Source organism: the organism of the source record quoted next, unplaced genomic scaffold (assembly GCF_019419815.1).
Source record: "Pyrus x bretschneideri cultivar Hongxiangsu unplaced genomic scaffold, Pyrus_bretschneideri_v1 Contig38, whole genome shotgun sequence".
NCBI classification, from domain to species: domain Eukaryota; kingdom Viridiplantae; phylum Streptophyta; class Magnoliopsida; order Rosales; family Rosaceae; genus Pyrus; species Pyrus x bretschneideri.
The window spans coordinates 3,268,846-3,295,295 of NW_025999701.1; the positions used below are offsets into that span (position 1 = coordinate 3,268,846).

Sequence of the window (26,450 nt, forward strand, 5' to 3'; positions counted from 1 at the left end):
AATCTTTGACAAATGGCTGGATATTTATAGAGTTTTGGATGAGTTCTTGTGTTGGATATTATTTGGATTAATTAATAATATTATTTTGACCATCATGTTTAAATATGAGGCGTCGAAATTTTTTTAATATCGTTAAAATTGATTAAATTGGATTTGAGCAGTTAGATTTAAAAATGATGTAGCTTGTCGTGCCTCACTGGTCAAAACCCAAGGGGAGCAACAGTCAATGGATGGCAATGACTCGTGCATCTTAGCCGTAGAAAATGAACTTGTTGTAAGTCCACCCGCACCGAATTTCCTTTACCATGTTGCTTCTGACGCGCGGGCTCGCCATTCTCCTCGCTTCGTGTGTTGTTGCAGCTCGCTGAGCACTCTTCTCGCTTGCATTTCTTATCCATTTGAGGTGGATGCAAGACCCAAATACCCACCCCAAAACTCAAGCTCCTATATTTCCCTCCCAAAATGCATTTCTTGGAGATGGCTGGACCCAAAATTTGGATTTTCCCGTTGGAGACAGCCCAAGGGAATTATTAAAATTAAAGTGCAAATTGGACAAAAGAGTCGGGCCAAACTATATTCCCGATTCGCTTGCGAGACTTCGAATGGTTAAAAATTAACCGCCCACACAATGCCATGTCATGAGCCACTTACACAATACCATGTCATGAGCCACTTACACAATACCATGTCATAAACCACTCACACAATGTCATGTTTGCATGAGCATAAAATTTCACCCCGGACAAAACTACAAGGAAGAGAAATTTATTCTTGTATATGTAAACCCAACTCAATAGTAAACGGATGTGTGTCTAAATAGTTAAATTGTGATGGTCAAAATTTAGTCACGTCAATTCAAGCGTCCCTTAATATTAGTTCATCTCATACACTTGTATATTATGAACCCGCCTCCTAAGTTTAGGTGATTTTTTTCTTCTTCTTTTCTCAACAATTCCGCTAATCAATTCAAGTACATGACATTAATAAGAGAGGGTCGATTTGGATTGAAGATCAGTCGTGTTGTAGTCGGATTTCTATTAACCAAAAGATCTAGGTGAATTTTTAAAGTTTTGTTTTTTTTAGGATGTTGATATTTTTACACTAATGGGAAGGGGAGTTCAGCTAAGTCATATAATGGATAGCCTAATTTGGTATCGAATTCGTTATCTACGAGATTCGAATTTAAGACCTCTCACTTCCAAGTGAAGAGGAATACCATTAGATCGTAGTACTAAGTGACGTGAATTTTTGAAGTTTAATAGAAGGTTTTCCATGAGATACGGTTCAATTTGGTTCTTGGAATGGAATTTTGGAAGAGAAATGCCATGCACGTTCCTAGAAGATTCTTAAACGTGGTGCTTATAATCTAATTAAAGAGTAATGCTACTCATACCATGTTTTTGTACCACATTCCTATACCATCTTAGGTGGCATCTGATGTGGACAACCACATCATTTGAAAAATTTGCAAAACCCAAGAAAATGAAGGAGAAAGACTCTTCATATACCACAATCATCATTTAATTATCTAATTTTTCTTAGTTATTAGTTATTAAATAATGAACTAAATTTAAAAATCTAATTAATTCAAATGATGTGGTTGTCCACATTAAATGCCACCTAAGATGGTATGAAAATGTGGTACAAAAACATGGTACGAATAGCATTACTCATTAAATGATGATTGTGGTATATGAGGAATCTTTCTCTTTCATTTCCTTGGGTTTTGCAAATTTTTCAAATGATGTGGCTGTCCGCATCAGATGTCACCTAAGGTGGTATAAAAATGTGGTACAAAAACATGGTATGAATAGCATTACTCCTAATTAAATAACAAAATACATATTGATCGCTTAAAAGGAAACTAATCATCAATATAGGATCAACACCAAGGGGCACGTACATAGACAAATAAATTGCATGCATGCATGGCTTGATCATACTCTTACAAACATCATTAAAAACATGAAAGCCCTAGCTATTTCCATGCATGGAACTGCAATGTGAACCAAAACTCCAAATTAATTACCAAACTAACTCTCCTGGCAGACAGGCCTTCAGAAGGGAGAGGTGAGTACACGATTACGTACTAACAATTTGAAAAATTAAGAACTTTACTGCTCCACAAATGGGGGTGGATGAGGACGCGGTGGCCATGGTCGTTTAGGAGGAAAAGGAAACGGAGGGCGCGGTGGCCACGGTTGTTTAGGAGGAAAAGGAAACGGAGGACGCGGCGGCCATGGTCTTTTAGGAGGAAAGGGAAACGGAGGGCGCGGCCCTGGAGGCAACTCCGGTTCCGCATAGCCACACATGCCATACAAGCAACGCACACCATAAGGGCACCTATTTCCACATCTCCCACAATTAAATGGGCTAATATTGGTATTACCGCAAAAACCACCACAGCATTGCCAACTAAACGGGCATCTGATTCCACACAACCCACAATTGTAGACATCGGAGCTGACGTCAACACAACGATCTCTACAGCACCGCCATCTTTGCCGAAACGGATCCGGCCATTTTTCCGAAAACTCTTCCTTCCTACGACATATCCAAGGCCGGCCCCGGCACCCTCGTGGCCATGGTGGGCGTGGCCAGTTCGTTGTTACTTTTTTCAGCCACGGTGACGTGGATGCACCGGCAGCAGCAGTTGTGCTGGCATTGGAATAATGCCCTTGGATTGTGCTCACAAAAAGCGATAGCAATAGTAGAAGTGTTGAAACGATCACAAATTGAAGTTTGGAAACCAGCATCGTCTAGGGTTTTGAAGAGGGAGGGGACTTTATTGTGATATATATACACGTAATTAACACATGTACCTGTACGTTTTAATTTAATTAATTAATGTGATTAGTTAGTTATTTCTTGTTGTAGAATTAATTAAGGGCGGTCTTGATTTAACAGAGATCATGCTTTCCTTACATGGTTTACGATTTGAGGATTTTTGTAGTGAGTTATGGACGGTGGATGCTGTTCATGTGGAGAGACAAACAATTTCGTGAGATATCAACGAGGTTTTCATTAGCTTTATGTATTTCTGGGGGCTACTCTATTATCAAATTGAAGTGATTAGAGTGGGCCAAATGGCGTGACAGAGAGCAAACTGGTAAGCTTCATTTTGCTTGCTAGCTGGCCTCATATATATCGTATGTTAGAGACCTCATGCACATGAAGGTCCGATTACGTATATACTATGGAGCTTGAACGTACACACTTTTGCACAACTTTTGGACGAATAGGGGGGAAATGCCCTCGAACATATATGAGATTGAGATGGGACTGAAAGAATTACAGAGGAAAAGTACAAAACAAATGCTAAAATATGGAGCAGAGGGCTATATATAACTATGTCGTAGTTATACAAAATCTTAATTATCTAAACTACTTATTAATAAAATCCTCTTCGTCAAAGACAATTCGATCTTATATCACAAAATAAAATCATGAACAATAATATAATTTTACACAAACTAAGTTTTGCTGATTTTTCCATCTTTCACCCACATATCATTATAGTATATTTATAATTTTGAAAAATAAAATAAAAATATAAATCTCTCTTCACTCCAACGTTTTCTCTCACTCCCCCACATTTCTCTCCAACTTCTCTCTCTCCCATATATTTTCCAAAATAAAAAAACATATTTACACGTAAAATGTATGGGCTTAGGCTAGTAATAAGTTAATTAAACTCAATTGGGTTAGGCTCACGTAAGTTAATACTCTCTCTCAAAATAGTGCATAAATACCATCAAAGTCCAACTTATAGAGTGAGTATGATAAACTTTGCTAGACACAACTTTGTAACAATATCTGCCAGTTGATCCTCACAGAGCAAACAGCGAACAAATTAATTAGCTTCCAATTTATTTTTTGATAAAATGTCTCTTTACTTTAACATGTTTAGGCCGATCAATCATGTTGAACTAAATTGTGAACAATGTAAATCACAACCTTGTTACCACAATTCAACTGCGTAAGCTTTTGAGGTATAAATCCCAACTGAAAGTCAATTCCAAATCCATACAAACCGCAAATGTCACGTGCATACCTTAAAGCTTAGCCTCAATGCTTTATCTATCAACAATCTTTTGCTTCTTGCTTCACTAGATAACAAGATTGCCTCTAATTACAAATGTGAATTAACCTGAAGTTGAACACCTGTCAATGATTGAGCATGCCCAATCTGCATTCCTATATCCAAAAACATCTAAGTGAGCATGCTTTAAATACACAAGTCGTTTACACGATGCGGAAATTAAGTATCTCAAAAATCATCAATAACACTATTATGTTTAGTATTAGGAGTATGTATGAATTAACTAACGACTGTGGAGTTAAAAAAAAAAAAAATCAAAAGTTCAATAAACGACACGTAGACCTTTGTCTGAAGAAGACAAAATTGCCCTTATTAAATGGACAGGACACACAAATATTCTCACACGCAACTCAATATCTGGAGGCTCGAGTAGCTAATTATGACTACACCAAGCTCCCCTATTAGTGGCATGGAAAAGTCAAAGGCATTAAAGATATGATTAATCATCAAAACTATCTTTAATACATTCTTGATTGAAGATCAACTCAAACAAGTAAGGAATACTCACCACAATCAATGATGCTTACCAAATAATCCCAAGATACTATCTCATAATAAATATATTGGGATAATTCTTTCCTTATCCATCTTACGAATGACACAACTTGGCCAGTGGGAAGCCACCATGTGTAGGCAAAATCCTAACCCTCTCCCTCTGGCCACCTCCTTATAAATACCTCATCTGTTTATGGTAAACTTTTGTTACGTAATAGAAGCCCTAAACTCTTTCTCTTTTTAGAGAAACTGACTTAGGAATCGGAGATCCATTGGCCAAACCTCCATCCCCACCCCCACCCCCCCGGCGCGCGAAACTTTATGAGCGTGTGAGGCTTTGGCCTTGATCAAAGGTGTTTGTTATTTTGTTAATACAAATTCGTCAAAACTGAAGACAATTGATTTTTGCTACCACACTTACTATAGGCAATATCTGGTCTGGTGGGAGCCAAGTATATATATTAGCCTTCCAACAACAAGCTAGCTAGTACTATTCCTACTCATGTAACTTGTGATTTATCTCAATAGATGTGTTAGTATGTTTACAAGCAAGCATCTCAATCCATGTCAATAACTCCATCATATACTTTCACTGAGACAAGAAAATGCTTTGGGATTCTTAACAACTCAATCTCCAAAAAATACTTTTAAGACTGAGATCATTCATCTCAAATTTGAAAGACAAACATGTTTGTAGTGCACCTCTTTGTTAAAAATTATATCGACATAAACGATCAAAGAAGTTCTTGATTTCTTCAATTTGCACACATGATTCTGTAAATAGATTTCTTAAGCTTTTTATTGATCATCCATCTATGTTTGTGTGACGATAAACACAAGATGTTGCGCAAGTGGTATTTGCGCGACGAAGGAGAGCGTCGCGTAAAACTGTTTTGCTCGACTGATAAGGATTTTACCACACACGCAAATGGGTTAAAAACTCCTATATTACTTGCTAGAATGACAAGGTTGTTGTAGTATAAACGGTTCTCGCAAGGTCGTTCTCCACAGGGATTATTAAATAATTTGAAACAAACCAAATTCCAATTAATTATTGTAAAACAGAAAATTGAGATGATTGGTTTTATAATCTACTCAAATTAAAACGAATTTAATTAATAAAAATAAACTAATATGCAATATTAAAGATGAAGGGGAAAGAAAACTGTTTTGGAAAAATCAAATTAAGAACGCACTAGGGTTCCACCATCACCTAGCAATCCTATGTATTTTTACCAATTACTTATGATCTACACATGCCACTTTGAAGGTTAGGTTTTCCTAATTTATATTATACTTGGAACTTCCAACATAGAATGTATATCTAACATACAACCCGTCCGGACGTTCGGATCAAATCTGAACATGAAAGACTCATTATACTTTATGAAAACCCTTTGAAAAACTATGCAACCCTTAAGATGTGATGTTCATCTTAAGTGAAATTACAATTATTAATCACAAGAAGCCAGCGTCAATTTCAGGGAACCTTCCGACCAAAACTGCATCAAATTACTTTTCTAAGGATCCTAATGGTGATTAGGCATTAAGACAATTAGATAGTTTTAATCACGGTGATTAGTAATTCAAAGTGCACATGCAAACAATCATAAGCAATTGAATAAAAATTACATATTCATGCTAAGGCTCAAGGCTTTGCCCTAGCAAAAGGAATTAGTTGCGCATATTCATAATTGAAATCATAGAAAATATTAATAAAAAATAAAAGGAATGAAAACACCTTAAAGTAGAAAAGCTCCAAGAACCCTAGCAATTACTCTCTGACTCCAAAGTTGCATAAAAGAAAGCGTTCCCAAGATTAAGAATGGCCAAGCAATATGTTTTCTGAGCCCTCACACAAACCCTAAAACATAGGTCTCTTATTCCAACTAGGAAACTAAATAATAATAAAATATCTTAGAAAATAAGACCCTAATTAAATTAGGAGAATCTTCCAAGTACTTGTCCAGCCACGTTTTAACTTCAAATCTCATCCAAATCCAACCCATAATAGCTTGTTTTAAGGATTAGGACGTTCTGAACACATCTCCAGAAGGCCATGAACCCCATCCGAGGTCATCTTGGGCTCCAAAAACGCAATTCAAGCCCAAAACGTCACTATTTCAGCACTGCACATTGCTCCGTTATTTTATTGACAGAAAATAATCGCTTGGTCGAAAAATCTGATATTTTGACACGATCAAGGTAAGTGATCACGAACGTCTTCCAATTGGAATTACTTCAAAATTCGTCCATTTGACCATGTTTTGCTCCAGAAGAAGTCGAAAATCCTATATCAGAAATACAATTCAAAGTATCAAAAATTTTCTAAATTATTAACGAAAATATACTAAGAATAGGGTAAAATATATAATATAAAATATACTCATCAGCGACGAAGGTACACCTACGTTGCGCAAAATAGTTTTGTGCGACACCTTGCTTCGTCGCGCAAATACCACTTGCATGATGTTTTGTGTTTATCGGCGCACAAAATTTTGGCTCCAAACCAAGAATGTTTTACCGTTTTTTTCCAACTTTACGCGACGCAGGTTCACTACGTCGCGCAAAGTCAACACAAAAATATCCCTTTTTGTCTTTCTTTCCAGTGTTCTGACACAAGTCAAAAGCTCCAAAGCTGCCTTCCCTTCTTCCTCACTTACAGACCTCTATAGCCGCCTGATCACACTTAGGTGATTTAAAAACCTCTATGTTATTCATCCATTTTTTTTTTATTTTTTATATATGATTGTATTGAAATTTTGGTTAATATTACCCAATATATTGAAAAATTTGATCTTTTTTGTTCTTATCATGCATATATGATTGAGGATAAATACTCAGTTTGGTAAATACCCAACTTATTGAAAATTTTGATCTCCTGTTGATGATGGCAGTGTAGCACAAAGGGACTCCTTCTCTAACGTGAGGGTAAATACTCAGTTTAGTGATCCCCCTGTTGTTGCACCTGCACTAGAAAACTCTAACGTATTATCTGAAGGCCAAATTAATGACTCTATCCTGAGAATTGAGAGCAAACGCAAGGCATACTTGTTCGGTTAACTTTAGTATAATAGTATATTTTCTCAACCAAAGACTTAACCAGTTGCACCTTGTAGAGTGAAGAAGCGAGAATCACTAAAGCAGTTGAAGCTCATGAGTTGCGGATCCACAAGGAGCTCGAGAAACAAGAAATTCTGAGGAGAAAGGTTCTATTTTTAAGTCCTAAACAATTGTTTCTGAAGCATAGCAATTAATATGCTGATATTTTGATTTTTCTGTTTATAGACGAAAAGAAAAGAGAGGTTTATGCGTGAGAGGCAACGCAAGGAAGAGAGATTAAAACGTGAGCAAAAACGTGAAATTGAACAAAGGGAAAACTTTTCATTTTATAGCTTAATACAATCATAAATTAAATTCACTTCAAATCATCATAAATTAAATTCACTTGAAAAAATCTTAAAAATTAACGTGATTGCAAATAATGGGCTCTTTTGAGTTCGCGTAACTCAATTAAACAAAAAACAATAGCATGACATACTTAAGGCCCTACAACACATAATGCACAGAAACAAATAAAACTAAGCAACCACTAAACAGCTAAAAGCTTATTCACAAGAGATCTCTTTAAATACAACATAGGGTAATGTATTGTTATCCTATATCACTTTCCAACAGATAGACCAAAAATGTACACATCCAAAGGGAAACAAAATATGTACAAAACGTTTGCATGCTTCGAATGACATGGCAAACTTACACAGGACCACGCTTCTATAGCACCCACATTGCTCAGAACAGAAGACGCGTGTAATGCCATTTACCTCAGCACCTTCATCCATATATCATATATATCATATATATATATATATATATATATATATATATATATATCATATATATGCCAACACAAATCTAATTTGGCACTTCCATTCCTTCTCTTTTTATTGCAATCCGAATCAAGATATCAAATTAAGCTACTTATATTATTAGTGTGTTCAAGTTCAACATGGGAGGGCATATTTTTCTTCTCCGCGCTTTCTCTTCAAGGTCAAGGTCCACAATTTTGAAGTCATTAGCTGCATGTCATTACACAACCAACCAGGTAGGTTATAGTTTCATCACTAATTTGGTTCATAAATAATGAATGATTGATCCATATATATGTTTTAGGTCAAGTAAATAATTAATTGTATGATAATTGATTTTTCTCTAATTTATTCAATCTTATGATTTTATTTTAGAAAGTATGCGGAGAAATGTGAAAATCACTTGTAGTATTTCAATATTCTCTAGTTTATTGTACTATGTCCCAAATTCAAACATAAATTAACGATACAATTCGAATTAAGAGAAAAAATAACGTACGAATCCGAATTTGATAACATTGATTTGGTCGTGATATTTGTACTATGATTGAGTGAATCAGTTGGAAATGGAACTCTTTCTTTGATCAATGTTGGAATTCGGACTTGATTGCTATGCTATCTGAAATTTCAATGAAGAGATATAAGAGCCAAGGGAGCAAGGGAGAGCACCACCACGGCCACGCAGGTATAGAAGAGAGAGCACCTTCTACGGCTGAGGAGTTCAAGAGAGTGGCGGAGGAGAAGCGGAAGGCAGTGGAGAAGCTGAAGGTGGCGGAGCAAGGTGTGGCCAGCCAGACAGCGGACAAGGCATACGATGGGACAGAGGAAGCTATCTTGGGTGACTCTAACGTTGAATCTGTCAAGAACAGGTACAAGGAACATGAGCCCGGGGCTGACTACAGAAGGAGGCCACATGACGACTAAAACATTTTTTTTGGGTCTAATTTATGGTTAGTTTGATATTACTGTGTTTTTTTTAAAAAAATTGTTTCTACTGTGATATGAGAATAAATTGCTGTAAAATAAAGTTGTTGAGTGTTTGGTAATTTTTTTTTTTTGGTAAAAGTGTTTATAACAAAAAAAAAAATAGTGTCTGAATGTTTGATAAAATTTTATATAAATTGTTGTGAATGTGTGAAATGGTTAAAAATTATATGTTTTTAATGTGACATAATAATTGTCAAAGAGAATAATGTTGGAGCAATAATTACAATTTTGTAAAATATGAGTACTATGCTTTGATAAAAATAGAAAATAAAAAAAATAAAAAAATAAAAAAATAAAACATGTTTTTAAGCATGGTGTGGAGTCAAAAATAATTTCAGAAGATGAAACATGGATTTTCGGACAATAATGACAAGATTATCCTCGAGGCACATCAAAATTCTCACGTGCATGCAACAATTAATAACGGCTCAATCAAGGAAGAGTCAAAGGTGATCAATCATTCCTTATCAATTCCTTATTGATTTTATTCAAAAGGTAACTCCCAAACCTTCCTATTTAAATTAATTAGGAATAATTACTATGTTAGTTGCAAGATATTATTTCAAATAATATATTGTAATTATTCACCTATTACCACCAAATATTGACACACCCCGACCGAGATCAGGGCGTGTTGGCCGTCACGTGGAAGTGACGTAGCCATGTGCACAGTGCGGAAGCTAGTAAAGTAATAATATAAAAGTACGAGTAATTAAAAACTAGCATACAAGGTCAAAGTAAGTGTGCTAGCGTAAGTGAGACGCTAAGTTCAGAGCAATAAGTCTACAGCAGTCCAAATGAAATGATACGACAATAGTACACCCGAAGGTGACCCTACACTGGTGAGTGTCTGTTAGAAATGCCTGGAAGCCCTCTGGGAAACCACCGAACCAGCTAAGCAACTAGAAGCTGGAGGGGCGCAAAACAAAAGCGTGAGTGGGCAAAAACAAAGCTCTTTGAAAACCATTTAGTAAAACACATTCTAACCCCTCGCCGTAAAACCTGTATACTTCTCAGAAAATAAACATATGTACGTATACAATAAATATGCCAATCATGCTCAAGGATATGCCATACCAAATTTCATGTTGAAATGCAAGTGCTCAGGTATAAATCGTGTCAATAACATATCACTGGCAGCCGGAGTCCCCTAAGTGACCTGTACGGCTGAATTTAGAGCTCAAATCTCAATCTCAATCACTAAACCTGCCCACGAGTCAGAACCACCTATAGTGGTCTGTACGACAGGCCTGGGTGTAATACATATAAACACTCTAGTGCTACGATCACGTGAAGGCTGTGCGAATAATCGCGGGTCACCTACAAGTCGGAACCACCTAAAGTGGTCTGTACGACAAGACTGTGCACCTAACTTGGATCTAAGCTGAGCGTGTGGTGCGGGAGGTGAATAACACGTGAAGGACTGTGCCCTACTCTGGGCGGGAGCACTAACACCGGGGGTGCAGGTTATGAGCTCTCTAAGCACCTCTAACCACTATTTAATGCAATTGTTAAATAACGCTTACCTGGCACTTACCTGTGCCTCCACAACACCATTATATACATATATATACATATAATTGAATATATAAATAAACGTATATGCAACTAATCATGCATAACCACTAGTAATATAAAAGGAACGGCATATAACGAATAAGCATTTATATAAATTTCTGGGAATTATATGTATATAGGTATATACGGAAAACAAAAGCCCACTCACTGGTATGTGGAAGGGTCGTAGCCACCTGCCTCGAGTGAGCACGTTCGTCCTCGGGATACGTATCACCTATATGCGAAAATACTATAAAAACGTTAATTTTAAAGCACATAACCTTCCGTTCAAAATAACTTCTCATACATTGCTCAAAATGGACAATTGAATATACCAACGTGCTCTACACAACCTCAGGATCACAACCATATTTTTAGAAAAATTTTCCACCGCCATACTCGCCGCCACGCGCCGGCCACGCGTAGGCACGTGCGGTGCACACGGATGGCGTCAACTGACGCCGTTAGGAATATTCCGTCAAAACTGACAGATTCCGTTAACGGCGTCAGGAATATTCCGTCACCTTCTCCGGCGACGTCGCCGGCGCCGGAAACTGGGAAAACCTGCAACTTGAGTTTTCTCGTTCATTTTTCAACCGTTTTTCAAGATTCTTGCACCAAAATGAAGCCCTAAACTAGTAGAACACGTCCAAACAAGTTTTAAGGGCTAAAACCTACGAAAACTCACCTGTCACCAACCTCCAAAACCGGTCAAGCTCGAACCAGGCGATTCCGACGTCCAATTTCTTCCAACGAAGCACTCTGAGGCTCCTGGGAACTTCACTAAGACATCTATGAACTTCAAAATTCCAAAAACGTGCTAGATCAATGTTTTCATGAACAGTACACAAATCTTCCATTGTCGAATCGACGTGAAAACAACGGATTTCTTACCTGAAAATGGTATGATCGTGCTCCCCTCGACCTCACGATCTCGACTGTGCCCTTAGTTGCTTCGATCTGTGATGATTTAGTGTAGTTGTGTGTGTGTCCGTACGAGTTTGAAGGAAGAAGAAGAAAGAAGGGAGCTCGGGAGAGAGAGAGAGACAGGGAAAGAGACAGAAAAAGGGATAGAGACAGTGAGAGTGTGTGCGTGGCCCAGCACTTGCCAACACCACACCAAGCAACCAAAAACATAACGAAACGAATTAGGGGCAAAGTTGTAATTTCACACGTACGCTAACGTCAATTTTGGGACGGGCTGTCATAAATATGGTTGGCCACTCTTCATCTAAAGGGCCGACCACTCTCTTGTAAATACCATTTTATCCCACTAAAATGTTAAGCCATTTGCTATCCACAAACTCCTAAATACATTCTTTTCAGAATTCTAACATTAGCATAAGAGATTCTTCGGCCAAAGCTCAGCCAAAACCCCTCTCCCCATTCATCGTGGGCGTGTGAGCCTTTTGACCTTAATCTTAAGTGTGATTATTTTGTAGGTGCCTTTTCATAAAAAGAGAAGATGGCTAAAATTTGCATCCACAAATTGGTGCTTTCATTGAGAGTTTGATTTACATGCTCGAAGAAGACTCTTGCATTCAAAGTTTCTCTTTTCTCGTTCATACATAAATTTTCCGTACATTCTTGTTACTAGAATTTTTTAATTCTTTGAATATATGTAGGAGAAAAATACAATGGTGGAAATTCGGAAACCACGATGAACGGAAATTCCAACGTTCAAAGATCCAGATCAAATGATGGAGATGCTACACCACAATGATCCATGAGACTCAGCGTTGTGGCAAAAGGAGTAACTTTGCCACCACGGGGTGCCACCACCATGGCAGCCATGTTACAAAATTCAAGAAGACGATTCGGAGGATATGAATTGAACAAAATTGAGAACATATCGAAGAGCGACAGTTCCATGACGGTAACGGTGAGCCACTTGAAATGTGGGTTGCAAGCCTTCGACAACACCCAGGCTTTGGAGAGGGATTTCTTTTGCACGACTAATATTAGTTAAAAATCTATTTAGGGTTTCTTTTGCACCACAATAGTTTCATAATTTTTTTATTAGGGTTTGAATCTAGGTCTTGATCGAAATGGGAATGGGAGAACCAATTTCAGTTAAATTATCTTCCTTTTTTAATTTTCCAGATTTTATGTTTTTTTTTTGTTTTTCAGTTTTATTTATCTTTAATATTAGTTAAAATCCACATAAGCATCCATGTCATTTAATGAATAAATAAGAACCCTTGGATGTCATGTAATCAAAAGGTTTAAAAAGAGTCTAAAAGTATTTGTAAAAATATTTGTTGCTTAATCATATCCCATATTTATATTATACAATACTATATTTATTAATATAATTTATAGGGATCGGGGACCCCTATAATCATAACCAAATAATATTTTCAGTTTTTCCCCATATTCGAAATATAATTGAATTTTCATCCCCAAATCCGTTTCATTCGAACGATTATCCATGGGTATTGGGTTTAACAGTTTAAATTGACATCCCTGCTTGCACACCCTTAAAGCCGACCCTACTAAAAAATGTTGGTTTAAAGATTTAGAGCTTGAAAGACGACTATCAATGAAAACTAACTTCAATATTCGTCCCCCTTAATGGATGTTCATTATCAAAGATTTAGATTCATTATCTGAAATGTTTTAGAAGATTGATGCCACTATTAAAAAAAACATTCTATTCAAGTTCCTGTTTTGTTTATATGAAGTGGGATATTCACTGATATGACGAAAAGAATACATATATGTTGGAAGATAGGGTGCATTTATGTGGGTCTCAATAAAAATCTTGCTAGAGATTTCAACTCAATCAAAGGAAAAAGAGTGTTCCGCAACAAATGACAGACTTATGCCATCCTCCAAAATAAGGTATGTGATTATGTCAGAAGGTTCCTCAAACCAAATCGTTGATCTAAAGCTAGACCCAATTGTGCTAGTCTATGAGCAACCTTGTTTGCCTCCATCAGGTGTAGGCGAGCTTTGTTTGGGGAATTGTATGCATAAAATAGCGAGCATCTTTCACCACATGTCCAAAACTTCGTATAAACCATTATGAATTTCAACAAATTTTACACCGCGATTTCCTAGGCTAATGGTGCACAAATTAGTTTCACCTAAGTACATATGTTTCGATAACACACAGACCCAAAATTTCACATAACCAACCCTACCCCCCCCCCCCCCCCCCCCCCAAAAAAAAACAAACAACACACACACACACATATAACCCAATTAGACAAATTAAAATTTCCTATAAAATTAAATTGAGAGACAAATACATACGTTTCCTTTAATTTTCTTCCAATTCAATCACAAACCTATAAAAATCAAACTTAATTAATTACACAATTAAACAAAAAGTATTTAACAAATAAAAAAACCTTAAATTAATTGGGAGAGGGAGAGTGAGAGATGGGTGATGAGGATGGTATGAGAAGCGTGTAAGATGTGTGTGAGAGAGAGCAGATTTGCAGAGCACGGAGAACAGCGCGCAGGGGGGAAGAAGAAAGAAAGGAGAAAGAGAAAAAGAAGGCTGCATGGCCTGTTTTAATGAACTGGATTTTGCTTGACGAATAACAACGCTGTCAAGCAAAAAAGTGTCGGTGGGTTTTTTGACAGGTCATCATGGAACTTTGCCGACACGCATAACACTTTAACCGACAAAATCTTTCATCGGGCAACATTCCAAAGGCCGATGAACTGGTTTTTCGTCGGGCAAAGGATGACACAATACAATGCGTCCCTGACAAACTTACTTTGCCTGAAGAACTTTACTTTACCCTTCGAATTTCATCACGCAAAATCCTTGACAAAAACTTAAACGTTGACCAAATTTCTCCGATCAAATTTTGTATCTTGATCGGACGAAATTATGTCTCACTCATGCATTTGTCGAACACCTTACGTGCATGAATTGATTACTACCCAAATGACACAGGGGTCATCAAAGGTGCTTCCCAACAATTTTTTCGGTCGTTGGCATGTTGACTTCAAGGTGGATCTGTCACTAAATCATAATCTATACTCTCTTTTTTCACATTTGCTAGATTAATCTATCATTCACCCTATGATGCGATAGTTAATTAGTATTTATTATATTAATCTTTTTGGTATCTGACGAGTCAATTTAATAATATATATTTTACTATATTCTTCGTATGTTTTGGTAATTATTTTGATAGAATTTTGATACTTTGCTTTGTATTTTCAATATAGGACATTCGACTTCCCCTGGAGCAAAACATGATCAAACGGACGAATTTTGGAGTGATTCAAATTGGAGGACGTTCGTGTTTCCCTTGGTGTGTTTGTATCAAAATTTGGGATTTTTCTACCAAACAGTTATTTTTTGGCAATGGAGTAAAGAAGCGCACGTTGGAGGAAAGTGACGTTTATGTGCTTAATTGTGATTTTTGGAGCCCGAGATGACCTCTGATGGGTTTGTAGCCTTCTGGAGAAGTGTTCAAAATATTCCAAGCTTTAAATCTAGCTATATTGGGCCGGTTATGGGGCAGATATGGGTCCAAAACGTGGCTGTGCAGATTTAGAGCGAATTTTACTATTTAATTTAGGGTTATGTTTCCTATTTTATTTTAATTTATTTAGTTTCCTAGTCTTGATGGAAGACCTTTTATTAGGAGGATTTAATTTAGTAGGATAAATAATCTTGGCCGGCCCTATTTTTCTCTTCTTCTCCATGCAATATTGGGAGAGGAAATTGGCCAAGCTTAGAGATTTTCAGATTTTTACATTCAAGATGTTTTTGATATTTTATTATTTCATTACAATTTATGTTGATTTTAGTTATGAATATGCGTAACTAATTTCCTTTTTGATAGGGTGAAGCCACAAGCCTTAACAGAAATAAATAGTTTTTTTTTTTTTTTAATTTGCTTATGATATTATGCATGCAAGTTTTGAATTGTTAATCACCGGTTTAAATTATCTATTGTCTTGATGATTCGTGACCATTAGGATATTTATAAAAGTAATTTGATGCAATTTTGGTTGGAGGTCGGTCCCTGAAATTGACGAAGGCTGCTTGTGGTTAATATGTGCAAGTTCACTTAGGATGAATACCACGTCTTAAGGGTTACATGGTTTTTCAAAAGGTTTCACAGAACTTAATGACTCATATATGTTTATATTTGATATGAATATAATAGACTAGGCCTAGCTCAGGCCCAGTGCGGGCAGGGTGATCGTCCAATGCCCAAAAAAATGGGGGCACCAAAATTATTAGGATGGTATATTATATATGTTTTTATAAGAGTATAAATTTATAAAATTTGGTTTAATGAAAAAGAAATTTAACTAGAACTAGTGGTTTTGTTGTTTAAAATTAATGAGGAGGTCTTAGGTTCAAAACACCATGTGTGCTTATTTAGATTCCAATATTTAGAAAATTTCTTTTCATAACAGTATAAATTTATAAAATTTGGCTAAATGATCAAGAAGTTTAATTATAAGCAATGATTTTTGTTGTTTAAAATTAACGAGAGGTTTTAAGTTCGAAATGCTACATGTATGCTTATTTTTTTCAATTTTTTACAAATTTTTGTTTGGTTGTTAATTTATTTACTAGCTAGTAGTTATGTGGGTTGCTATTTTTAAACATCAATTCCAATTCAAGTCTAATATTCAACAAAGAATAACGCGTAGACTAATTTTTTAAACCAAATTTGTGAATAATATTACATGTCATCAAAAAGGTTTAATTTAGTGTTCATTCATTACTTATACATATCCTTAAAGACTCGAAAATATTATTATATTTTAAGTCTTATATTAACGAGGTTAGTAAATAAGAAAAAATACCTCATGATTTATACAAAAGCACTTTAAAAGTTCAGATGGAAAACAAAACTCATAATCTATCTACTTGTAAACCCGAAGTTTTTTGGTTTCCTTCTCTCAATACAAAATAAATTTGTTATTCCGTATTTTTAAATTATTGAGTTTGAAGTGCTTTCTAAATATAATTTTATCGATATTTTATGTGTAACAACAAATATTTTTTTTATATGAAGTGATGGCACAGTTTTTAGCGTCGCACCGGGCCTTAAAAATCTCTGGACCGGCCCTGCAATAGACAAATTGCATGTTTGATATACATTCTATATTGGGGGTTCAAGTAAGAATATATTAGGAAAACCTAACCTTCAAAATATGCATGTATAGGTCATAAGTAATTGGGAGAACTATATATGATTGATAAGGTGACGGCGAAACCCTAGTGCTTTCACAATTTGACTTCTAAAAACTATTTCCTTTTCCTCATCTTTAATATTGCAAATTGTTTACTCTCATTTATTAATTTTGTTTTTATTAAATTAGGTCATAAAATCAATCATCACAAATCTTTGCTTTACAATAATTAACTGAAATTTGGTTTGATACGAATTATTTAATAATCCTTGTGGAAAACGACCTTGCTAGAAACATTTATACTACAATATACTTGTCATTCTTGCAAGTATTATAGGTGTTTTTAACCCTTTTGTATGTGTGGTAAATATCCTATTAGTGCCACATGTAAATGACTAAAATGGGGTACATAACCTCTACGGATCCTATGGACCTCCGTACCATCACTCACCTCCCCCTACCTCTCCCACACCAATTCCCACAACATATTTTTCTGACCTTCAACCCCTCCCATTTTCTTCTACTTCTTTTCTTTCTCTACGGTTCTGCTTCGTCGATCACTATCAGAGAAAAAGGCAACGATGTTGAGGAGAAAGAGAAATAGTGAGAAAGGTAAAGAGGAAGAAGTGATCTCAATCCGCACGATTTTACGTGAAGAGATTATTTGGTTTGCAAAATTCAGATGGTTTGAATCCGAAGAGCATCATGTTCCACTAAAATGTGTTCACAAAATTACTCATCAATAGAAAAGTAAGAGTGTGGATAGAAAGGAAAATTGGTCAACTTAATTGTTCTGTCAAAATAAAAGTTCATTAATTTATTCCTCATTGTATTTCTTTCTTTTGCATAATAATTATACATTTTTTCCTAGTACTATGATTATACATTGATTTAGGACTGTATATATGGTGATTTGTTTATCAAAATTATAAGCCCAATTGAAAGACATTTTCATACATACACATCCTATTAACTAGCTAGCTTGAAGCTATTAATGATTGATTAAGCCACATATAATCATCTTTTAATCTATCCAATTTAGCAAGAACCCCAACTAATGTTGCAGTATTGTAAGTGCATGCCTCGGTCTGCATGTAATTCCACCTCTCGTCCCTGAATCCATCGTTCCCATCGGGCCCACCAACCAGTGCCCCAACAAGCACGTTAGGGTTTGGACCCTGCTTCCCATACCAGCTATCGTACCCCTGAGTGCACCCAATGAAACCCTTGTTCTTCTTATACGAATCAATGGATGCTCCTCTGTGGTGCACCCTTTGAGGGTATTTTGGTCCATACCCAACCAAGTAGCTCATGGCCATTGGATTGGACCCCAGAATGTAATCAACCTGTGATTTGGCAAAAGATAAGATTTCTTGTGGGCTCACCTGTCCTTTGTCGCAAGTAAGATTCTCATGAGTGGCTTGGAGATAATCAGTGTATGTTGTGAGTAGAAACGCTGCGTTTGAGACGTATTGCATGTTGTTCCATTGGCGGATATACAGCAAGCCTCCTGGGGTGCGTTGCACGTTGGCTACGTTGTTTCTGTCAAGGCAAGCACACATGTAAAACTCTGCTTTTGAACGATACTGTTGCAGTATTTGCATGTGTTGCTTGTGTTTCTCTTCCTTTAGCAACTGAAAAAAGAAAACGTATGTGAGAGTTAAGGAATTGAAACAAACAAACTAAATATTTGTTAATTTACAAATCAGACAGTTAATCACATGACTGATGCTAGAGGTGAGTTCTAATAAAGATTTGAGACACACTAGTTGTATTAGAATGTTGTGCGTTGTATGGTGTGAATAAAAAAGTTTACTTAAATTTAGAGAAAGAATAATGCTTGAATTCCTCCTGGAGGAATGAACTCATTCCTACACTTGCAAATAACGTATTTTCAACCTAAAAATTTCATAATCAGAACCATGTCAATCTCTAGATACATTATTTATAAGTGGAAGAATGAGCTCATTCCCCAAGAAGGGAATGCAAGTATTATCCTTAGAGAAGGATGTTAAGTTCAGTCAACGTAACGGTGGGTAGCTTTGAGGGACTCTTCGGAATGACTTTTGAAATAACTGAAAGCGCTTTTGATAATGTTTGGGGAAAAAATTCAAAGTGCTCTTGAGTTAATAAAGGCGGCATTTGAAGTGCTTTCAACAATTAAGCACTTGTTTTTATTATATCTTTTTAATAATGCATTTCAAGTGCTTCTTCATGAATCGCATACATTTCATGAAATTTTTGATGTGCTTCTAATAGAAGTTCTTTCACTAGAAGCACTTATGAGCAGGAGTATTTTGTAAACAAGTAAGTTCAAACAAATCTTGAGTCAGTGATGCATTAATTGTGTGGTCGATGACTTGATTTGAAACTATGTAGTATGATAGTTGATAAATTGTAGGTCTCAAAATACACCATCGGCTACAATCAACTACGCGCCTAACCTAGTATAGTTCTATTTACTAATGAGATGGAAATTAAAGAGAATTAGACAGGTGATCAAGTTTGAGTTTATGTACCATTGAAGCAATGATTTGAACACCAGCATACTTAACATCCCAGCTAAACTCTTTGATGGCCCAAGTAGTGCCCCCAAGAGACTGGCCATTGTTCAAAGCATAGTTCAAATAATCCTCATTCTGTGTGGCTTTGTACAACCACAAAGCTGCCCAGAGCAACTCATCCATGTAACCACTCCAAGATGTGTAGTGCCCCTTCACCACTCCAATACTCTCATCATATTTACCTCTATATTTGTCACCAAACTCAAACAACTGCCAACAAATCCAATTCCCATATTAATTATATGTTAAATACATTGAATAAATTTATATCAAAGATTTAAGAGTACGTATTTATTTAACCAAAACCATTGTACTTTGGTAACCAGTACACCAACCTTTGCATAGTTGTATATCAACCTTGCATATATTTCTGTATATATATCGTCATCAGACTATTTAAATATGTTACCTGTTGTGCATGGTGTAAAAGTAGGCCAGAGTAATGTGGGTTGGTTTTCCTAAATACAATAGCAGCCGCTGCCATTGCCGCCGCAGTCTCACCAGCAATATCTGACCCGGGGTGGTTCTCATCGACCTTGTAGGCTTGTCGAGACGTTGTCATGTCCTCCGGCCTTTGCCAACAGTAGTGATCCGTCGATCCATCTCCCACCTAACAATCATAGACTCGTATAGTAAATTTATTGACCGACCCAAGCTATTGACAGTCTTAACGTATTAGAAATTATCATATGACAATGTTATCAAACTAGGAATCTATACCACATTTAAATCAAAGTTTAATAACATGTTAGACTGACACTTTTCAACTGTTTTATTTCATTATTACTATTACCTCAGCCCACAAAACATTTGGGTGAGTATGAGCCTTGATGAAATAATCAGTCCCCCATTTGATAGCTTCTAAGGCATGCTTGTACTCTCCAGCATCCTCTATTTGTTTGCCGTACTCAATTACACCCCAAGACAGCATTGTTATGGTAAAAGCCATTGGCAGACCGAATTTCACATTGTCACCTGCATCATAGTACCCTCCCACCAAGTCCACCTGAAAAACATACGTGAATACGCCAGACGAAATACATCACATCAAACACATGCATACATAATTATGATTCATGTTTTTTCTTTTATACAAGCAATATCGGGATAATCAAATTCAGAACCTCGAATGAATGCTAACTAGCTGAGCTACAAACACGATGTATATGATTGATGAATTATGATGATAAAATGGATAACTGACCCCTTGTTCTAGGCCATCGTCAAGGCCGGAATGGTGACGCCAGGTGACCCGTTGGTTGTGGGGCAAGCGGCCGGAACGTTGGGACTCGAAGTAGAGGAGACTCTTGGAGAGAGCTTCGCCGTAGTCGAAGGACTGAGTCTGAGACAAGGAAAAGAGTGCGAAAATGGAGAGTAGCGAAACCCATTGGACAATACCTTGCTTCATGTCCTCCGTAATATTATTGTGTTTCTCACTCTCCTCTTCCTACCCCTCCCACGGGCCCCTATTTATAGTTATACTCCTGCTCAGTCAGTGTGGGGCCAAGACCACGCGAGCTTAATAAATGGATTCCCCCATTGATTGGTTAATCACAAATTACCCCAAAAAGGCTACAATCCATGGTAAAAGTATTCAAAAATATTTAGACATGTTATACCAGAATTTAGTTGGCAAATACGAAAACTAATGAAAAATATTTCAAAACTTTAATTTTTAAGGATAAGAACAAAATAAAAGGTAAAGTGAATAATACCAGAATTGTCTTTTTAGTGTAAAAATATGGTTTTTCGTTAAATGAACAGTACCGGAAGTTTTTCATTAAAGTTCCCTCAGCAAATGACCACAATTTTTTTTATACAACGGTACATTTACACTAAGCGGTGAGTAAATAAATAACTACAATTTATAAGCCATTATATTTACAAGATTTTGGTTGGGCGTGAAAAAAAATGTACAAACTCGTCAAATGAAAAAAGTTATAGTTGTGTCCACGAATGTGTCGACGATTCTGCAGCACATATTACACTACGTCTTATAAGATGAAACTCATTTCTATCAATAGTTTCACGTTATCTGTAAAAAAAATTCCTGAAGAAGAAAAAACAGACCAATTGAGCTTTACTTTGGATTTGAAATTGACTAAATACATATCGAGTGCTCCCACGCGAAATCAGATTTCCCTAATCAATGTTTTTGACCAAATTCAGGTAATAATATCTGGCATAATTTTGCTCCAAATAGTAATTATGTGGGCCCATGTAAGGTTGATCAAACGGCTAGGAGAAATTAGACAACCCCAAATATTTTCTTGGCCAGATTTTAGCTGCATAGCCTTTCTGTATACGGAATGATATCTGGTTTTATAAAGATGTTGGCTGGGCATTTTTAAATTTGAAAAGCCAGCGTATTCTACAATTTTTATTATTGAATAATTTTAAGAGGGTATTAATTGAAATGTGCAATTAAATTCATATTTTTCTATTTTCTGTTTTGATAGATGGACACATTTATGTTGAGTGCGGAAATAAATTTGTATCCACTCTGGATCTCTATATCTAGAACTTACGGATCAAGAAATCTGAAACACTCAATTTCAATCTTACGGCGCTCTTAGCCATCCTATTGATTCACTTCACAAAGACTAAAAAATTTGATAAGCTCAGATCTCTCTCTTGAAAGCTCTGCATCTGTCAGTCTGTGAGTTCCGATCATGACTAGATCTCATTCCACGATGTGGCTACGTTGCTTTTAAACAACAGGGTGTTTATAAGTGGGATGACTTTGAGCCAGTCTGCCTCTTTTAACATTTTTTTTTTTTGTTTTGATATTAATGTAGATGTTTGTTTTTTATTGTCATTTGACACGAGTCTCCACTACATCAAATTTTCACCCAAAGTGGTTCTATTCAAACTCAACCAAGATTTAGTCTCAATGGTGTCACCATCACAGTCCGTCCACCCAGTTAGATGCAGCCACTCTCAACCCCTTAATTTTGGAAAGAATCGATGGTCGTAAGCTGGTAGACGTGGTACAGAGAGTTGCAGAGATGGAAGATCATATATATTTCGATGTTGAACAAAAAGTGTGTTTTGAGTCCTTAACGCGAATTCTTGATAAACGTCAAACAAGTCAAACATACCAAGCAAATGCAGTAAGTTAAACAAGAGAACTACAAAAACACTCAAATTTAAGTGCTCGTTTGGTGTCCGGTAGTCGAATGGATTGGCTAACTCCTTGTACTTCACGGAATGTCGAAGAAAGAAATGAGATAAATTGTTTCCTTCATGTCTGATCACCTCCACCTTCAACATACCTTGAACTTCATGAGTTATCCAATCGACTTCAAACCTAGGAACCCAACAGACCCCTAACATCCTGAGATGACCTGACCACCAGAGAAGCTTAGACAGGACAAACTGGTTCCTAATGCATATAACACTTGATCAACGTCAATGATGACACATTTTCGTGTCACAATGTTGTTGATTTTTAATGTGATTCATGCTATTGTATCCAAAACCAACACCACTCCCCCACGACGATCACCCTCAAGATTCAGCAAGCAATTGATACGTCGAGCAACAATTTCATCTTGACAAGTCAATTGACAGCCAAGGATTTGTTACAGAGAGACCTCAAAATGCATCCATCTGCTCCCTCATGATCAAACCTTAACCATTATTCACAAATGTGTAGACCACCATTCAGGACACACGAAAAAAAATACAAGTCGCATGAAGAACAGCCAGATATTAGTGCTAAGAATAAAAAGAACAGGCCACACAGAGAGAATGTAAAGCAGAAGCCATACCTCATATACTTTGAAACCATACCACCATACTCATTACACACACAATTGCCAGGTATTGACAAACATCTAGCAATAAAGCTTAAATACGACTACTAGTGTTGATAGATACTAAAAGTTCAAACATCAGCCTTCGCGATAGCTTAAAGTCTACATATACTTAGCTCCTACTAGGAAAACAACCTTCTATATTCATTGATTAGGCAAAAGAACCTCCAGTTTGATGCAGCATTGCATCTATTTCATCCCCATCTTCCATTTCCAACTGCAGGAGAAGAACAATAATCAGTCAGAACTCAAAAAATTCACACACATGCTCACATATCGGGAGAGATAAAGAACCGAACCTCATCAGGGGTCTGCTCGGCTCTCAGACGACGGCCATCAAACAGGAATGCAATAGAGTTGAATTCCACCGACTGTCTGTCGCAGTAAGCGTTCATAAGCTTCTTCAGTTGGGTACTTCTCTTGATCCTGAAAAACACTTCATTCCCATCCTACATAACCAAAACCAATATATTTTCAGCATTAACAATAATTCACATACAACGTGCACCAAAGTATCCATTGTCAGCAAACTTTACAATCGCACATAGTAAAATCTCCAAAATATTGAGAAAATAAGGTCAATTGAGGGTTTATTGAACAGTAATTTCAGGCACAACCATAAAAAAAAAAAAAAAATCAAACATAGGAAAAACAAAACATGCTTCATTAAACATTCAAAAAAAAACCCCAATTTTGTAGGGTATGTTCTGATCACGATTAACACATAATTTCCATAAACTAAAACAAAATCTAGAGAGAGAGAGAGAGAGAGAGAGAGAGAGAGGGAGAGAGAGGGGGGGGGGTGGTGGGAAAGGGGACCTGGCCCTTGACTTTGAGGTTGATGTGGGCGGACTGATCGGTGGGCTTCTTGTCCTCCTCCTGGTTCGTGACGCCTGACATTCTTCCTTGCTTCTCTGTGTGATCCGAGTGCAGAGGGAGACTATGTGTGTTCAAGTCTTCTGAGACGGAGACCAAGAGACCTACCAACACTTCCAACTCTTGGACTCAATGAAAACAAAGTGGCTGCTTTGTGCCTTCCCCTCCCCTCTTTTTCTCTCTCTCCACCCCACTCCACTTACAGAACCCCACCCAAATTTTCGACTTTTCAAGGATGGAACTGTACGACATCCAATAATGACACCGTCGTACATTACTCGGCCCATTTCGTTCAGCCTCACATATTCATTTGGGCTAAGGCTGATCTTAGATTAATTTCTCAAATGGGCTCTTGTTAGGTTTCGATTGGTAGTCTCTAGGTAAAGGAATCCTATAGTTAAGTCTCACTCGTTCACACATGAAAACAAATGTACGGAACTCTAAATCCATTTCTTTAAAGGCCTATTAAACATATATGTTTTTTTTTGTATCTTTGGCTTCTTTATCGGTGTCTAATTCGCGTAAGGTGATTTGTAACACCCACTTTCAAATTTTGAGAGAGTGACATTTTTCATATGCTCATATGTGATCGGTTATTTGGTCCAACATCTCTGGCTTCTTTATGGTAATTAAATATTTTTTGCTAGATTAGATATTGATTCTAGTTTTCACATCAATTGAAAATAAAAATTCGTAACTAATAATATCATATCACTCGTCTCTCTACAAAATTTAAAAGTTTACTTATGTAAATTGGTTAAACACTTTACTTTGAAAATAGAAAATTCCTTCATTTTTTTTTTCTTTCTAAATCATCAGTATCCTCATTCAAAGGTTTGAAGCCTAAAAAACTTGAAATGGAAAGCAACCAATATAAAGGATATTATTAAAAAGTAAATAAATGGTATTTCTAGAATATAGAATTACATTAATTTGAATAACTTAAACTTTTGTCCTTATAAAACTTGTGGTATATGTACATCTCCTCCAATAAAAATTCTGGTACAAATGCATTGTTCAATTGAAGAAATGCCTAGCATTCATGTATTGTATTAATTTACAATTTATTATATAAAGGGATGTGACCATACCAACGTTTTATACTACACTTGAACTCTTTTGAAAAGAATAAGGTCATAATATTTATCTGAGTTTTGACAACGCAAGAGAGAATAACAAATGCCGAAGAACATTTTAGTTGTGTTATGCATTGTTGCAAGCTTTATCTGGGCATCAGTAGCCACACCAGGAATTGCTACTTTCTACTCAAGCTATATTCGTAAGTTTGCTTTCTTCCTCACTCTTTTTTTTTCTTTAAACCACTATATTGAGCTTCTGGAGACGAAGAAAACATTGTACATAAATTATGACATAACACGGAACTAAATATAATTAACGAAATGTCCTTTTCATAAACTGTATATAGGTATAATTTTTAAGGAAAATTGATCAAAGGTGGATATCTTTTTTGTTTTTACAGCCTCAGCATGCTACGGGAATGCACCACAAGGCATTTTGATCGCTGCTGCAGGTGATGCGATATGGAACAATGGTGCTGGATGTGGAAAGTTTTATAACGTCAAATGCACTGGACCTCGAAACCCAGTTCCACATCCATGCACCAACTCGACGGTTAGAGTAAAGATCGTTGATCACTGTCCTGGATGTCAATCCACACTTGACCTCTCTCAACCGGCTTTCGCCAAAATTGCTAACCCGGTGGCAGGAATTATCAACATTGATTACTGGTAATCTTATTTGCTACACGTTACCAAATTTGTTCTACGTGTATCTAATTTATGAATAATATTCTTCTTCGTGCCGATTTGCTGGGCATGAAGATCTTCAGTTATTACACAAATTATTGTAATATCGTCAACGTTACTACTGAATAAAATAAATATAAATGTTATTTAAATTCTCACCAGATGCACATGAGACATTTCATTGTTTCTTATTCCAAAGGTGGAAGAGAAGAGTACCACAAATTAAAATTAATTAATCTAGTTTAGTTGACATATGTTGCAAGATATTTATGTACGTCCACTAATTGGTATAA

General features: G+C 36.4%; 4 protein-coding genes across 5 annotated transcripts; 2 read left to right on the plus strand and 2 right to left on the minus strand.

Moving 5' to 3' along the window:
• The first annotated feature begins 8,520 nt into the window (after nt 1-8,520).
• On the plus strand, nt 8,521-9,514 carry LOC125468395. Of its 2 annotated transcripts, none has more exons than XM_048564065.1 (2): nt 8,521-8,702; nt 9,027-9,514. In XM_048564065.1, the coding sequence occupies exon 2, from the start codon at nt 9,079-9,081 to the stop codon at nt 9,388-9,390; it is 312 nt and encodes a 103-aa protein (XP_048420022.1). In that variant the 5' UTR covers nt 8,521-8,702; nt 9,027-9,078; the 3' UTR covers nt 9,391-9,514. The 2 variants fall into 2 exon arrangements, with proteins under 2 accessions (XP_048420022.1, XP_048420021.1); XM_048564064.1 differs by having other exon boundaries at nt 9,103-9,514.
• An 8,419-nt stretch (nt 9,515-17,933) lies between these two features.
• On the minus strand, nt 17,934-21,127 carry LOC103926987 (endoglucanase 11-like). The gene is made up of 5 exons (XM_009335875.2): nt 20,902-21,127; nt 20,491-20,703; nt 20,107-20,307; nt 19,653-19,907; nt 17,934-18,767 (listed from the first exon to the last, which is right to left on the minus strand). Exons 1-5 carry the CDS (start codon nt 21,103-21,105, stop codon nt 18,111-18,113), a joined length of 1,530 nt encoding a protein of 509 aa, XP_009334150.1. The 5' UTR covers nt 21,106-21,127; the 3' UTR covers nt 17,934-18,110.
• Nucleotides 21,128-23,451: 2,324 nt separating this feature from the next.
• On the minus strand, nt 23,452-24,496 carry LOC103926988 (small ubiquitin-related modifier 1). Its single transcript, XM_009335877.3, has 3 exons — nt 24,335-24,496; nt 23,815-23,964; nt 23,452-23,732 (listed from the first exon to the last, which is right to left on the minus strand). Exons 1-3 carry the CDS (start codon nt 24,413-24,415, stop codon nt 23,667-23,669), a joined length of 297 nt encoding a protein of 98 aa, XP_009334152.1. The 5' UTR covers nt 24,416-24,496; the 3' UTR covers nt 23,452-23,666.
• A 1,074-nt stretch (nt 24,497-25,570) lies between these two features.
• On the plus strand, nt 25,571-26,143 carry LOC103927008 (putative EG45-like domain containing protein 1). The gene is made up of 2 exons (XM_009335906.1): nt 25,571-25,670; nt 25,872-26,143. The coding sequence occupies exons 1-2, from the start codon at nt 25,571-25,573 to the stop codon at nt 26,141-26,143; spliced, it is 372 nt and encodes a 123-aa protein (XP_009334181.1).
• Nucleotides 26,144-26,450: the final 307 nt, after the last annotated feature.

What these genes read in the sequence shown, in the direction of transcription:
- LOC103926987 (XM_009335875.2), bottom strand. Translation starts at nt 21,105, where the DNA reads ATGAAGCAAGGTATTGTCCAATGGGTTTCGCTACTCTCCATTTTCGCA. An exon ending in TTTTACACCATGCACAACAG is followed by an intron (nt 19,908 to 20,106) that starts GTAACATATTTA and finishes ATTTGTTGGCAG; the next exon opens with TTGTTTGAGTTTGGTGACAA. An exon ending in TTCAAATCATTGCTTCAATG is followed by an intron (nt 18,768 to 19,652) that starts GTACATAAACTC and finishes TTCTTTTTTCAG; the next exon opens with TTGCTAAAGGAAGAGAAACA.
- LOC103927008 (XM_009335906.1), top strand. Translation starts at nt 25,571, where the DNA reads ATGCCGAAGAACATTTTAGTTGTGTTATGCATTGTTGCAAGCTTTATC. An exon ending in TTTCTACTCAAGCTATATTC is followed by an intron (nt 25,671 to 25,871) that starts GTAAGTTTGCTT and finishes TTGTTTTTACAG; the next exon opens with CCTCAGCATGCTACGGGAAT.
- LOC125468395 (XM_048564064.1), top strand. Translation starts at nt 8,607, where the DNA reads ATGGGAGGGCATATTTTTCTTCTCCGCGCTTTCTCTTCAAGGTCAAGG. An exon ending in GTCATTACACAACCAACCAG is followed by an intron (nt 8,703 to 9,102) that starts GTAGGTTATAGT and finishes ATTTCAATGAAG; the next exon opens with AGATATAAGAGCCAAGGGAG.
- LOC103926988 (XM_009335877.3), bottom strand. Translation starts at nt 24,415, where the DNA reads ATGTCAGGCGTCACGAACCAGGAGGAGGACAAGAAGCCCACCGATCAG. An exon ending in ACCTCAAAGTCAAGGGCCAG is followed by an intron (nt 23,965 to 24,334) that starts GTCCCCTTTCCC and finishes TTGGTTATGTAG; the next exon opens with GATGGGAATGAAGTGTTTTT. An exon ending in CCGAGCAGACCCCTGATGAG is followed by an intron (nt 23,733 to 23,814) that starts GTTCGGTTCTTT and finishes CTTCTCCTGCAG; the next exon opens with TTGGAAATGGAAGATGGGGA.